The following is a 13,924-nucleotide window of genomic DNA, read 5'->3' as shown; positions in this document are numbered from 1 at the left end:
ACTACCGCCATGGCAAGGCTCTGCGGACACCGCGGCCGGGCGGCCCCGTCGAGGCGGGAGGGCGAGGGCCCCAGCGGCGACCCAGGGGAGCGGTGGGGCCGGGCTCCGGTGCCGCGGGGAGCGACTCTGCCGCAGCCTCTCCTCTCCGTGGTAAAGGAGCCGCCGGTGCTGCCGCGGGTCCTGAGGCTGGCGGTGCCAGCCGGGCAGAGGTGCGGCGGGGCCACCCGGCGGGAACCGCGCCGTGAGCTGCGGCCTGCGGTCCACCCGGCAGCGCCAAGGCCAACACCGCGCCCAGCGCAAGCACCAGCCTCCAGGAGCCAGCACGGGGCGAGCCGCTGGACCAGCCCTGGCAGCGGGGCAGCTTCCAGGCCCCTCCCCGCCCCGCCCCGCCGGGCCGCGCTCATTCACTCCGAAGGTGTTGTCTGACGCTCGCCGGGGCGGTGCGGAACGGGGCGGCCGCAGCTTCGGCTCCTGCTCTCGGGAGGGGAGCGCGTCCCGGGGGTGCTCGGCCATGCCGGTGTCGCTCCAGGCTCCGAGGGGGTCAGTGCTGCCCGCCTGCCTCCGCCCCCCCGCCCGCAGATAAGCAAAGCCATGACCGCAGCGCCTCGGGGTCCAGATCTCAGTTTCTTAAACGAGGAGGAAGCGAAGGCGATTTTTCAGGTGCTGCAGAGGGACTCGGAGCTCCGGCGGGCTGAGAAGAACAGAATCAGGTACCAGGCTTAACCCGGCGGTGGGTGAATGTGGCGGGCGCGGAGTCGGGCAGCGGGGCTTGCGGAGGGCAGCGCCAGGCGCACAGCTCCGCCCGGGCGGTGTGGGGTTGCGACGGAGCCCGCGGCTGCTTCGCCCCGCTAAAGAGAGCGGGAAAAGGGGCGTCGGGCGCCCCGCGGGGAAGGGTCTGCGCCGGCCGAGGCTCCGCGGCTTCGGTGGGACGGGGAGGGCCGGGCCGGCTGTGGCGGAGGCTGCGGTCCAATCGGGGCACCGGGGTAGTGCGAGTGTCTCCCGGTAGCTGCGGCTTATGCGGGGCCTCCCAGCCTGGGCATCTCCGGCATCGGGACGTTCGGGAAACGCGTGTTGTGACAGGGACGGGTCTGAGTCACTGCTGCAGCTCCCTGGGACTCCCTTCCTTCCCCGAAGAGGAGGAGGCAGCTTCTGTCTTGCCCCGTATCGCTGGTACCCGGGGAAGTCGGGTCAGCGCTGGTACCCGGGGAGACAACGGTGACGGGGAAGTTTTGCGGGACCCTGCAGGGAAAGGTGGTGGCTTTACGGTTCTCGGGCAGATGCCGGAGCGAATCCCGGCAGCTTTTGGAAACCAAACTAGGCACTGACCTTCCTGAAAAGTTGTTCACAAGACCCTTTCAAGTGACTTTTTCCCTCCACATTCAAATACTCAAGTCACAACGTGTTACATATAACATGTAACCTAATGAAGAAATCTCAACCTTATTTCTGGCTCCTCTCTTTCCTGTGTGCAATCGCCAAAGCTATTTGTGTTGATAGTGAAGCAAAAGTCAATGAATTATGATAATTGTGCTGGGAAATGAGCCGTTTATTACTGAAGGTTATAATTTCTAATTCCAGATGAGGTTTGAGGTACCTTGCTGTCAGTTTGCAAGTGAGAGGCAGTGTCTCTCAAAGTCACAAATGGTCACTTTTCACAAGTAAAGCTTTCATGTCAAGTGTAGAAGGAATGTTAACGAGTGACATTTCTGTCAAGTGGATTTTTGTACTGTGTAATTTTTATTTCAGTAAAGTAGATTTTATGATGGGAATGGTTAAACATTATATGTCAACATTGACTTGCATCCAGAACATGCCCCAGTTTTCTGCAGCATATGCAGCTTGGTTGAGTTAAGTTTGACCATTTTTTGGTTCCGTAATTGTGCACTATCTTTCTTTCTTTGATTAATTTCTGCTTCGTGTGTCCCATAATGACCGAAAAAAGGGAGGGATAATTTGCTTGATATGGCGCATTACATGGCTGAATAGTTGTAAGTTTAGAACTCAGAGTGAGACTAAAGGTGGAGCAAATGCAGTGAAGCTTCCAGTGTTGTAGAAAGGCTTGTGAAGAAAGAGCCTGGTCTTGAACTGAAGGCTTTCACCCACACCCAAAATTTGTATTTGTTTCTCTGCCTGCATACGTAGAACTTTATTGATAAAAAGTGGTCTCTTTACACAACAGCTGTCAAAATAAACACAGTATAAGAGGTTATTTCTGGTGATACTTCACTGAGATGGAATCTACTTAAAATCTCAGTTGAAGAGCCATTCAGAGGTTGAGCAGAAAACAGGTGAAGTGTTTATCATCAGGGTGCCATACTGAAGTCTAGGTTAAACACTGGATCTGACAAAGGCTTTGTATGTGTCCTTGGGCTAGTTTCTTAACCTCTCCTTGCACTAATAAAATTACCTTCTCACTCCACTTGTCTGCCTGGTCTTATTTAGACTGTCAGCTCTTCAGGCCAGGGGGCTCCCATCAGGAGCAGACAGGTTCCAGTCTATGTGGTGTTCCCCTGTGCTACTATAGTCTAAGTAATAACAGTGATCACCCTGGAGGGCCAAATCCTGCAGCTCCTATATGACCACAGTGAGTTCCGAGGCTCTTATGAAAATTGCATATGCCCTCTTAGTCCCATGTGCCTTCCAACTTACCTCTATATAATTCAAAACTATTGTTTTGCCAATTAACTTTGTACCCATTTTTTTATGTCCAAATGTTTAAAAATAATGCCTATGCACTGTGTCAGCTCTCTCCTGAGATGGTCAGTATTCAAGGATCACATTCTCCATGTCCAGAAGCAAAGTATACAGGCAAAGAGGAAGGAAGGAAAGAATGCCAGGAGATATGCCTGGATGAACAAGGAGCTCCTGGACACACTATCACACAAAAAGAAACTTTAAAAGGAATGGAAGGAAGAAAGGACATCTAGAATGGGGGGCATATAAGAAAGCTGTCCAAGCATCAAGAGACCTGTTAAGAAAAGCTAAAGCTGAGTTAGAATTAAATCTAGCCAGGGAGATCAAGGGGAATAGCAAAAGTTTCTACAGATATATTAACAGCAAAAGGAAAACTAGAGAAGGTGTGGGCCCCCTCAGAAAGGAAACAGGAGAGCTAGTGACAAATGATATGGAGAAGGCTGAGGTTCTGGAAGACTTCTTTACCTCAGTCTTCCCTGGCAAGGGCTCCAGGCACACTGTCAAAGCCACAGAAGACAATGGCAAGGGCTGGAAGGAAGAACTGCCCACTGTAAGTGAAAAACAGGTTTGTGACCATCTGAAGAATGGGATGCACCCACAGGTACTGAGGGAACTGTTGGATGTGGTTCCCCACTGACTGGAAAAAGGAAAACATAGCTCCCATTTTCAAAAAGAGAAAGAAGGAGGATCCAGGGAACTACAGGCCAGTCAGTCTCACCTCTGTGCCCAGTAAGATCATGGAGCAGATCCTCCTGGAAGCACTGCTAAAGCAGAAGAATAATAAAGAGATGATTGGGTATAATCAGCACGGCTTCACCAAGGGCAAATTGTGCCTGACAAAACTTGTGGCTGTCTATGAAAAGGTCACAGCATCAATAGACAAATGAAGAGCAACCAACATAATTTACCTGGACCTAAGCAAAGCTTTCAACACAATCCCACACAACATCCTGGTCTCTAAGCTGGTAAAACATGGGTTTGATGGGTGGACCACTCAGTGGATTAAGAACTGTCTTGACAGCTGCACCCAGAGTGGCTGTCAATGGGTCTGTGTCCAAGTGGAGGCAAGTGACAAGTGGAGTCCCTCAATGATCACTACTGGGACTGGTCATGTTTAACATCTTTGTTGGCAGCATGGGCGGTGGCATTGAGTGCACCCTCAGCAAGTTTGCTGATGACACCAAACAATGTGGTGTGGGTGACATACTAGAGGGAAGGGATGCCATCCCGGGGGACCTTGACAGGCTGGGGGTGTGGGCCCATGCCAGCATCATGAAGTTCAACAAGACCAAGTGCAAGGTCCTGCATTTGGATGGAGGCAATCCCAAGCACTAGGCTGGGCAGTGACTGGATTGAGAGCAGCCCTGAGGAAAAGGACTTGGGGGTGCTGCTGGATGCAGCTGGATGTTCAGCATGAGCCATCTGTGTACACTTGCAGCCCAGAAAGCCAACCAGATCCTTGGCTGCATCAAGAGAAGTGTGGCCAGCAGGTCAGGGAAGTGATTCTCCCCCTCTGCTCTGCTCTCGTGAGACCCCACCTGGAGTACTGCATCCAGTTCTGGAGCCCCTACTACAAGAAAGACATGGATGTGCTGGAATGTGTCCAGAGAAGGGCCATAAGGATGATCAGGGGGCTGGAACACCTCTCCTATGAGGACAGACTGAGAGATTTGGGGTTATTCAGTCTGGAGAGGAGAAGGCTCCAAGAAGATCTTATTGTAGCCTTCCAGTATTTGAAGGGGGCTACAAGAAAGCTGGTGAGGGACATTTAGGATGTCAGGGAATGGATTCAAACTAGAGGAGGGCAGATTTAGATTAGATGTAGGAAGAAGTTCTTCACCATGAGGGTGGTGAGACACTGGAACAGGTTGTCCAGAGAGGTGGTGGAAACCCCATCCCTGGAAGTTTTTAAGGCCAGGCTGGACAGGGCTCTGAGCAACCTCATCTGTTGGGAGGTGTCCTTGCCCATGGCAGGAGGGTTGGAATTTTTTGATATTAAAGGTCCTTTCCAACCCCGAAATTTCTGTGATTCTATGATTCTGAAGTGTGATTTTGAACCTGTTTGCTTTATGCCATCAATCAGATCAGGCATATAGGAGATGCTGTGGAATGGAGTTACATCAATACTGCCTTTTTGCATGAAGTCACTGAAGTGAGTGCTCTTGAGCATGGTTTAGGAACTGGGCAGGGCCAGGGACCAAATCAATAATAATCAGTGGGCTCACTGGTCAATTTTGTACAGTGACTGTCTTTATTTACAACACAGCATGTTCCTGTGTAGACCAATCTAGACTGACCAAGATAATGTAGTATTTGCTGGCAGACCACAAGTCATGTTCTGTTTGATGTCCTACAAGCAAGCACATAGCTGTCTGTAAATCTGCTAAAAGATCAAAGAGAAACTGAAAAATCATTCCCAGATACAACTGTGAAATAAAAAAAAGCAGGAACCAACTTCTGTCTTTTTACAAACTGCATTTGTTCTATAGGAATTGTCAGCATCAGTTAATTTTGAAAGGCAAGTTGGAAGTAAGATTAAAAATGAAGCCTCACATCCTGCATGGCTTACTGTGCCCAATAAATTACAGCCATGGTTCAGGGAGTTGATTTTCACATAAACACAAAAGTTTTGTAGCATGGAATACGTAGGTCCTCAAATTCGTCCTCAAGTGCACTGAGCTCTCAGCTGTGTAAACAAATAGGTATTTCTTACTTTTCTTGTTGCTTATCTGCCTTGAAAGCTTGAGAGCACATCTGGGTATCTCTTCACCCAGACAATTTGTGAAATTAAATACATATTGGGGACATTCTCTAGAAAAATGTAGTTGCTTTTTACAACTCCTCTCCATCTCCATCTCTTTTCTCTTTCTGTAGCCTCTGTGTGGAGCAAGAATGTGTCATGGTGAACTGTGCACATTTTGAGTAGCTGTGGGCTCTACTGAGTGCTGTCACTTCCTCCTGATGCCCCAGCACATCCTCAGGGTACTTTCAGCCCTTTCTCAGCTCCCTTGGCAGTCTTCAGACCTCTAAGACTGGCTTGGAAGACCTCTCAGTATTGCTTTCCATTTTATGCAGAACTGAACTGGGTGACCTGTTGGACCTTTTATTTGTTTTTGTTCCTGACAGGGAGCTGAGTTCCTGATGTGCCCCGTGCTGATGGTTCCCGGGACTGCATTTTCTTGTCTGTTTCTCCTTTCCAGTGCCCTCTCGTGGTCTCTCTGAGCGTTACCTTTGAACAGCAACCGCACACCCGCCGTTCCTGGCTCCTCAAACAAAACAAGTTCAGAGAAGCAGCAGCAGTCAGCTTTGGTATAATTCACATGACAGTCCACTGCCAGAAACACTGAAAAAGATTTAGAAACTTATAAATATTTAATAATTTAAATACGTATTTAATAATTTAAAAGAGAAAATACACATTAGTTTTGGATTTGGTTAACACCCAGCTTCAGTATTCTTTGTTGTACATCAAGTCCAGCCTCATTCATAAATCCTACTTGGAGAAAACCTCATTTCTCATAAGCATTTATCTAGGATCTGTATATCAATATACATGCATTGTTCCATAATAATAATTTCAGTGTTAAGATAAGAGTCCAACTCAAGTCACAAAATGCTATTTTAGTAAGCCTGGTAAATAAAACTGATGATTTTGCAGATACTTGTGGAAGAAGGTTCCTTCTCCCAATCTTTCAATCACAGTTAGATGCCCAGGAGCAGACAGGGAGGAATCCAGTATGTTCAGGGAACACTGTTATGTTCAGATGGCTCCCTCATAATTCCGTTTCCATGAGGACATGATATGCACATGGTGTGATCCTGGGGGTGTCCTACACAGGGACAGGACTTGATGATTCTGATGGGTCCCTTCCAACTGTGCAGATTCCACGATTCTATGATTCAAACAGTTGTTAATACCAAAGTCAACTTTCCACATGTAATGAAATAGACCTGAAAATCACGACATAAAAACGTTCCAGGTCTCATTTGACTTCTGATTTCAAGTCTTCAGGATGCACCCAGTTCATCTTCTGAGGCTTTGTCCTGGGGGCTTCTGGGGACAGAAAATAAAACAGAATTGACAGCTTGATATTTGCATACAGAGCCCCATGTCCCCAGTGCTTAACAAAGCTACAGGTGCTTCTCTTTTCTGTCCTTCCTCCGAGAAGCCAATGGGCGGAGTCACAAGGGAAGCTGCCAAGTTCCCATCTCTTGGGGACAGCCCTTCCGAGCCTGGCAGGTGTCAGGGGCAGTGGCAGTCCCTGTGAGGAGGCCCTGTGAGCAGCGTCAGGGCATGGGGCAGAGGTGGAGCTGCGGCCTTTTATCTCCGAGGCAGCTCCTCCCTCTGCAGAGTCTGGAGGGGCCGGCAGTGCCCAGGCTTCTCTACCTCAGCTTTGAGGCTCCAAAGCCTCCCAGTGTTTGAGGACTGGGTGTAGAGACAGCACCGGGGCCCAGGGAAAGCAGCGGAGACAAGAGGAGACGGGAGACATGGAGACAGCTCCTAAAAAGAGGCAGCAGGTAGGGGTGTGTGGCACGGGAACTGTGGCTGGGGATTTGCAGGTTGATGAAAAGATGAACGACGGGGAGCTACAGAAGAGCAGCTGTGGATAAATAGATTATGTATTTAAAAGGGCAGAAAAGCTCTGAAACTTTTAATTATTAACTTTTATTTAGGAGATTTGTCTGTTCTATATACTGCTCCTATCATAACTACATATAATAGCCCTGTGCTGTCTTAGTGTGTAAATCCTTGAGAAAAAGACAAATATTGTTGTCTTCACTTTCACATGAGACACTCAAAATAACTGAAAGATTCAGATATTGAACAGGGAAATAAACCTACCTACCTGAATATCAATTTACTTGCTAGATTCTGTTTTGAAAAGTAACTGTGTCTGTATTGTGTTAGGATTTTTTATCTCTTTTCAGTAGGAATAATGGGAAAAATTTAATTCAGAGCTCCAGAACTTATCTTAGGCATCACTCACTGTATATGAATGGGAACTGGAGAAAAAAAAAGAAAAAAAAGAAGAAGAAAAAAAGAAAAGAAAAAAAAAAAAAAAAAAAAGAAAAACAGAAAGAAAAGAAAATTTTAAAAACTGAAAAAAGAAAGAAGAAAAAAACAAAAAAAGAGAGAAAAAGAAGAAAAATTAAAAAAAAAAAAAGAAAAGAACAGAAAAAAAAAGATGAAAGGGAAATAGAGCTTTTGGGAGAGAAAAGCACTTCTTCCCTTTAATTTGTTTTACATATTTGAGTTGGTTTGTGCTATTGCTTTTTTTATTTAGCAGACTTAATCTTACAGAATATGATAATGAGAATAGATGTCATCAAAGCAGAGGCTTGTTTTAATTTAGCCTCGTTTCATTTAAAGATGAAAAGCAAAAGAAATTAATTGGGAAGTACAGTCAGTGCCACTCACTGGTCTGCTCTCGGTGACCCATTAACAACATATAATTCTTGTGGGAAAGATTAATTCCCCTCCTGACTTTGTTGTAGACAGTCTCTACAACAAATCATTTGGACGTAGGTTATTGCTACAGGAACAGAACTGTTACTACTGCCTTTCACCAGATCATTTACTGAGTTCATCAATTACTACAGGTAATTTCTTATTGTATCCTCTCGATTGATCTTTGCTCTCACAGGTCTGACAATAGAAGGTGGGAATAAAATGCTGCACTGGCAATATATTTTTCACCTTTTTCCATACTCATAACCTTGGAAGGCATTTGTTGCAGAGGTGTAGAGTTACTTGATAGCCTCTTGATTCTTCATTTATTTTGTCCTATTTACAGTTCGAGGGGTCTGACATTGCAGCTGTCATTTTGGCTTATTTGCAGAAGTAACACTGTTGACCCTCTCGCAGTTTATTGGAGACTAAGAATAACTTATCTGATGTTAGAGACACAGATTAGCCCAACTCCTTATAATTACTAAGGATTTTTAGAACCAACCCCCAAATGCCCATAAGCTGAATGGGTGAGGACAGCAGGAAGGATACCAGGACAGCACCACTTGGGTGTATGATTGTTCCAGTGGAGCACCCTCCCTGAACAAAGCATTAATAAAGGAATTCTTTCATAAGAGATACTCCACCCGGGTTGTTTCAAGGCATAAGTGCTCTCTCATGTCTTGTTTATGGAGGAGATACTATTACTATTTACTACTGATACTGTGCCACCAGTGTGTTTAGTGGTTTGTAAATAGTTACAAAAACAGGTCCTTGAAGCCCCAAAGTGCTAATATGCTAAAGACGTGTAAATAGAAGCAAAAATGAAATGGGAAACTGTGATTTTAAAGCCTTTATTCTACTTGGTAAGCCATTACTGTCATAAGTAATCCAAATATGTGGCTCCCCTTGTTTGAGTGGGGGTACTGTAAGCAAAAGCAATTAGTTAGGTTGCATATCAAGTTTTTTCCTCGTTGCTGTTTTTAATGATCCTATCGTGTAATGGGGCCTGGAGTCAAGGACTTTGTGTGAGCTGTGGAAGAGCTGGCAGTGACAGCCAAGGGCAGGTGGGCACAGCACATGCTGTTTGCTGGTTGGGTTTTTATCCCTGTACATCTGGCCTAACTAAGCTGAAGTCTGTGGTGTAATCCCAGTTTTACGTCTACAGAGCAGGATCTGGACTGACAATACTGCCTGCTCACTGGTCTGGTCTTTTCACAGTATTTCATCAATTTCAGTGATACCAACAGGTTTTCTCTTCTTTGTGCTTGAGAGCTAGAGGTTTTCTACAGTGTGTGTGGCAGCAGAATGAGACCCAGCTGCAACTTTTGAGATGTGTCATGTTTGGAAGAGTCTGTCTGGCAGTGTACTCAATGTATTTCTTTTTTGTGTGTGTTACTGGGCCACAGGAACCACCCACAGAGCAGGCAGGGCAGTGGCCCCTCCCTCCACCACACTGCCCAGTGAGAGAGATGGGGCAGCCCCATCCTGATCACCATGGTGGTGCAGGGCCAAGGCCAGACCATGGGGTTGGACAGACCTTGGCAAGATCTGTCTCCTTCCCCTGGGAGCTGCTTTTAAATGAAGGCTGTTCCACAGGGGCTTGCCCCAGCTCCATCCCCAGGTGCGCCCCAGCTGTCTGTGTGTGGCCACTGCCCCATGGAGACAGGGATGGAGCTTCCTGAGGCCTCTGGCTGTCTTCACCACAGCTTTCTCCATGGCTACCAGCTCTGCTCTTTCCAAGCTAGCCCTGGCCCCAGTGGCCAAACCTGCAGGAGCAAGACGAACATGCTCAGGGCATTTTCACTCATACTTGTTCAGACACTGGCATTATGCCACGTCTCATAATAATAATAGTGTTTTCAAGTGACAAAATACTGTAAAAATGAAAATCATAATGATTGTATATAATTATTATCTAGCGCACTTTCAGATGTCACTAAGGCTGCCAAAAGAAGAAACTTGTTGAAAGTGATGAGATTTAAGCTGGGACTTAGTGTTAAGACCATGGGGACACGTTTACTTAGTCCAAGCTTAATGGCAAAAGTAGAAGTAGTTGGGCTTTGTCTGTATGGATAAAATTCACCAGGCTTCAAGGATGAATAGGTGAGGCACAGCAATACAAGCCAGCATTAAGTACTAAGCAGGCAGTCAGTATGGGGGAGTTACTGACATTAATGGAAATTGGAAGTGTCCATTGGGAGAAAGAAAGAAGACATCTTCCCATGCTTAGCAAGCAGAGAGTCGTGGAGATTAATGTAGAAGGGAACTGCCTGAAATGCTGAAAACATCAGCAAAGCTTGGTCACTTTCACTTTAGCTCAGGTTTCTTATACATATCTATTAAAAAATGTTCAGAATGCCAGTGATGTGCCCTAAAGTCTGGGTGCCTGGAAGGTGATGCAAGGGAAGTGTAACACCCACTGCCTGGCATTGCTGTAAGGAAAGAATGCAGCTGCAGGGAGCAGCCTTGGAAGGATCCCCCCAGAAATGTTCTCAGGTGCTCACCACTTCTACACACTGCATCCCAACACCTTCAAGTCCTTGCACATATTTCAGAAATATGAACGGGTTGTGCCAGAAAGTAAAAAAAGAACACTGCACAGGAAGATGCCTCGTGTTCAGTGGCCATGCATCTCCTCTGGTACATACTGGCACAGCTGTGCTCCAGTGGTGTGTTCAGGCTACATGAGTCTTGTAATCCCATCAAAGGCTGAAGCAAGTGCCGGCTGTAGTGAAGCCCAAGGTGCTTGAGTTTTGCTGGGTTTGGTCCCTTGGAGAGAGACCTGGATAATGGCTGAGTACAGAGCTTGTTGGACTGGCTGTAAGAGTTCAGCTGACATTCTTTGGTTTGTATCAGATACTGTTTTGGCAGCATGAATCCATTTCCTTTTCTTCTTTAAAATGTAGTATTTTTCAGTGGTTATGTATACTGAATTTAATAATCCTTTAGGTCTTTTTGCTCTCTGAATCTCATTTTCAAATCAAGTGAAGTTTGGCCCAGTGGAGTTTTGAGCTCATTTTTCTCTGTGTTCTGTAACTTTAAAGCAGGACTATATAGATTAAGGACTGAGCTGAGTTAAGCCTTTCCTGTACTTGTTTTAAATTGAAAGATTACTTAATTGCCTGGAGCTAATAAGCTGAAAAGTTTCACAACTTCCATATTTCACATGTGAAATGCATTAAAGAAAGTAGGGGGAAAGTTTGGGTTTTTCCTGAGGATTTGTGCATATAAGTGTTCACATGACGTGTATTTTCTAATCCTCCTTTGCAGCTAGATTATATGCTAACATTCTTAGCTGTGTTTTAATGCCTGCATTTTGAACTCCTACCAGAAACCATATCCTTTTTATCACTCTTGCCTCAGAAATAAACAGATGAAAACCACAAAACAAAAGCTAAGAGTAAATGATGAAAAGTCTCTGTTTATTGCACATAAATCACACAGAGTTTAATTTGTGGTTGGGATAATCAAGGAACTGCAGTACTTCTGCTTGCCATGTCTTTGGATTTCTAAATGTCAGGGCCTGAGTGCAGAGCTTCAGTCAAAGCTACAGCAGTGTAGCTGGGGTACTCTGCAGTCTGCTTCTTCCTGCATTATAGACTGGTATATTTTTTAATAGATTTTTTGTAGGTATCTATATAAAATTATATAGACAAAAATATATTTTAAAATATTTTTACTATGCTATTTGTTTCCAGAAGTGGGTCTGTGTAAGTATGCATTATATGCATGTATATAAGTATTATATTTCAAGATGAAAAGCATCCACTGTGTCAACTCTTAGAGCTTACATTCACTCTTTTTGCCTCCTTTCTTTAATTTAAAATGATTTAGAAGAGGCTTTTGTAGTGTTATAGTAATACATCAACTGTGTGCAGGTACACTCTGACCTTTTGTCTTACTTCTGTTGACCAGAATACTGCATCAGCTCTGTCTGAGACTCTGCACAATTATCTGAGATTGCAAAGGTGTTTTCTCAGGGCCCTAAGCTTAAAGCTTAGATCCAGACAAACGTTTAAGCCCACCTGGAGCCTCTCAGTTTTAAAGCTATGTCCAGGCCCATGGGCTATCATACACAAACCTGCTTGCAGAGATGAGGCTTTGTGTCTTCATTTGAAACCAGTTCTCTTCATTCAGAGTTCTTACTTGGCCTGTGTCTGGTTTCTTCTATCCTTATATTGTTACCTAAGAAAGGTTTTGAATAAGGAAGGTCTTATAATAACAGGCATTGTATGTCTTTGTAATGCAGTTAAATCTATAATAAATGGATGAGCTGTAAATGGCTGTCTCTTTGCATGCTATCAGTATTTATAAAAGGAGTCACAATCAAATAGCAGCTCTGCCTTGGAAGAGTAAATATATCTGCTGTTAATCATTAGCTTCAGATTTACTGAGAGATCTAAGGAGACCTGATCCCCAGCCTTCCAACCCATCAGGTAGCCCAGAGAATACATCTGTACTTCTGTGTAAGATTTTCCAGGCAGAAATTCAGGACCTCAAAACTTACTTACATTGCAATGTGTTGTTGTTGGACTGAGACCACATCTATCCCTGCAAACAAACCAGAATTTTTGCATGGAGAATTATATTCATTGCACGCATTAGCATGTATTAATGCTAATGGAAATTCCTATTAGTGAAGTCATCTCATTAAAGTTATTAATTACTAACATTCATAAGTTATGTGACACATTTTAAAAATGATAGGTAGCCTTCCTTTCCATTGCATCATGGTTTTGTTTTGTTATTACCGTATAATAATTGTAGGTAGTTTGTGAGTATTGACAGCATAATAAAGTAACACCCTTCTTTTTTATCTGTCATTTGCAGCCTGTACAGAGACTAAATCCTCTGCAAAGTGTTCTCAAAGTGGGGCTTTCCCCTGTTTTGCACTCACTGTAGAGGAAATGACAGTCAGCCCGAGCTGGAGAATCACTGATAGTTGTGACATTCCTAGTGGTTTGTCACCTCATTCACTCTTGTTGACCAGCTGCCCAAGGGACTAAAAGCTTTCATATTCTAAGTATGTATAAATTCTATTGTAAAAGTATATATACTTATAGCCCTTTCTATTTGTTCCAGCAGAAGTGAGATAATGCTTTCACTGTAAGCCCAGAGTACCTGCTAAAGAAATAGTTCCATGGTAAAATGAATGTTTGAGGCACTCTTACAGCTTGAGATGGGCCATTAGTCACCCTCAGCTCCTGTGACCTCTGTACTTTAAAAAATTAAATTTATGAAGACAGTCATTGAGCTCTTGATTTCTAAGCTTTCACTGATAACTTCTGATTCCTGAGCACAGAGGAGTTATGTGGTCAGCATGAAAATGGGCCTCATCTTTGCCCTTACATTTCCTAGTTTTCTGTTTCAAAGGAAAGTGCCAGTCTGTGCACTTGCCAGGGGGAACAGACAAAAGCTTCAAGGGAAAATTGAATGTTTGACTTGTTGAAGGAGATCAACAGCTACAGTAAGTCATCTGCAGTATACTAATTTCATACTAATTTCACACTAAACTAATTTCATATAGTTTAGTATGATAAGTTAATGTTTTGGGTAAAAACAGAGGTAACTTGTAGCCACTGCACAGAGGGTGCTTAAGTGGAAAACTTTAGAGACACAAGATTTTGTGAATTATACAATGGAAAGAAATATTCAGTGCAGAGTGGGAGTCTGATGAAAATGTCTCCTGTATGCTGATAGTTTTGCTGTCTTTGTGGATTGTGTGTCATGAATGTACCCATTGCCACTGTACTAGGCTATCTCAAAGTGGGTGATCAG

General features: G+C 44.6%; 1 protein-coding gene across 3 annotated transcripts in view; it reads left to right on the top strand.

Moving 5' to 3' along the window:
• The first annotated feature begins 568 nt into the window (after positions 1 to 568).
• The window catches only part of EXPH5 (exophilin 5), a 36,484-nt gene continuing 23,128 nt past the window's right edge, over positions 569 to 13,924 (top strand). Inside the window, exons 1-2 of one of the 3 annotated variants that reach the window (XR_011724153.1) lie at positions 569 to 710; positions 1,007 to 2,419. Coding sequence is in view for 1 of the 3 variants with exons in the window: in XM_071734972.1 (XP_071591073.1) it covers positions 592 to 710 (119 nt within the window). In the remaining 2 variants the exon portion in view is untranslated. Of the gene's footprint in view, positions 711 to 1,006; positions 2,420 to 7,051; positions 7,213 to 13,924 lie in introns of those variants that run through there. The other 2 variants (XM_071734972.1, XM_071734983.1) reach the window with 2 other exon arrangements.

The sequence above is a fragment of the Heliangelus exortis genome, chromosome 1 (genome assembly GCF_036169615.1).
Source record: "Heliangelus exortis chromosome 1, bHelExo1.hap1, whole genome shotgun sequence".
NCBI lineage: Eukaryota > Metazoa > Chordata > Aves > Apodiformes > Trochilidae > Heliangelus > Heliangelus exortis.
This window is presented reverse-complemented; position numbering and strand designations above follow the sequence as displayed.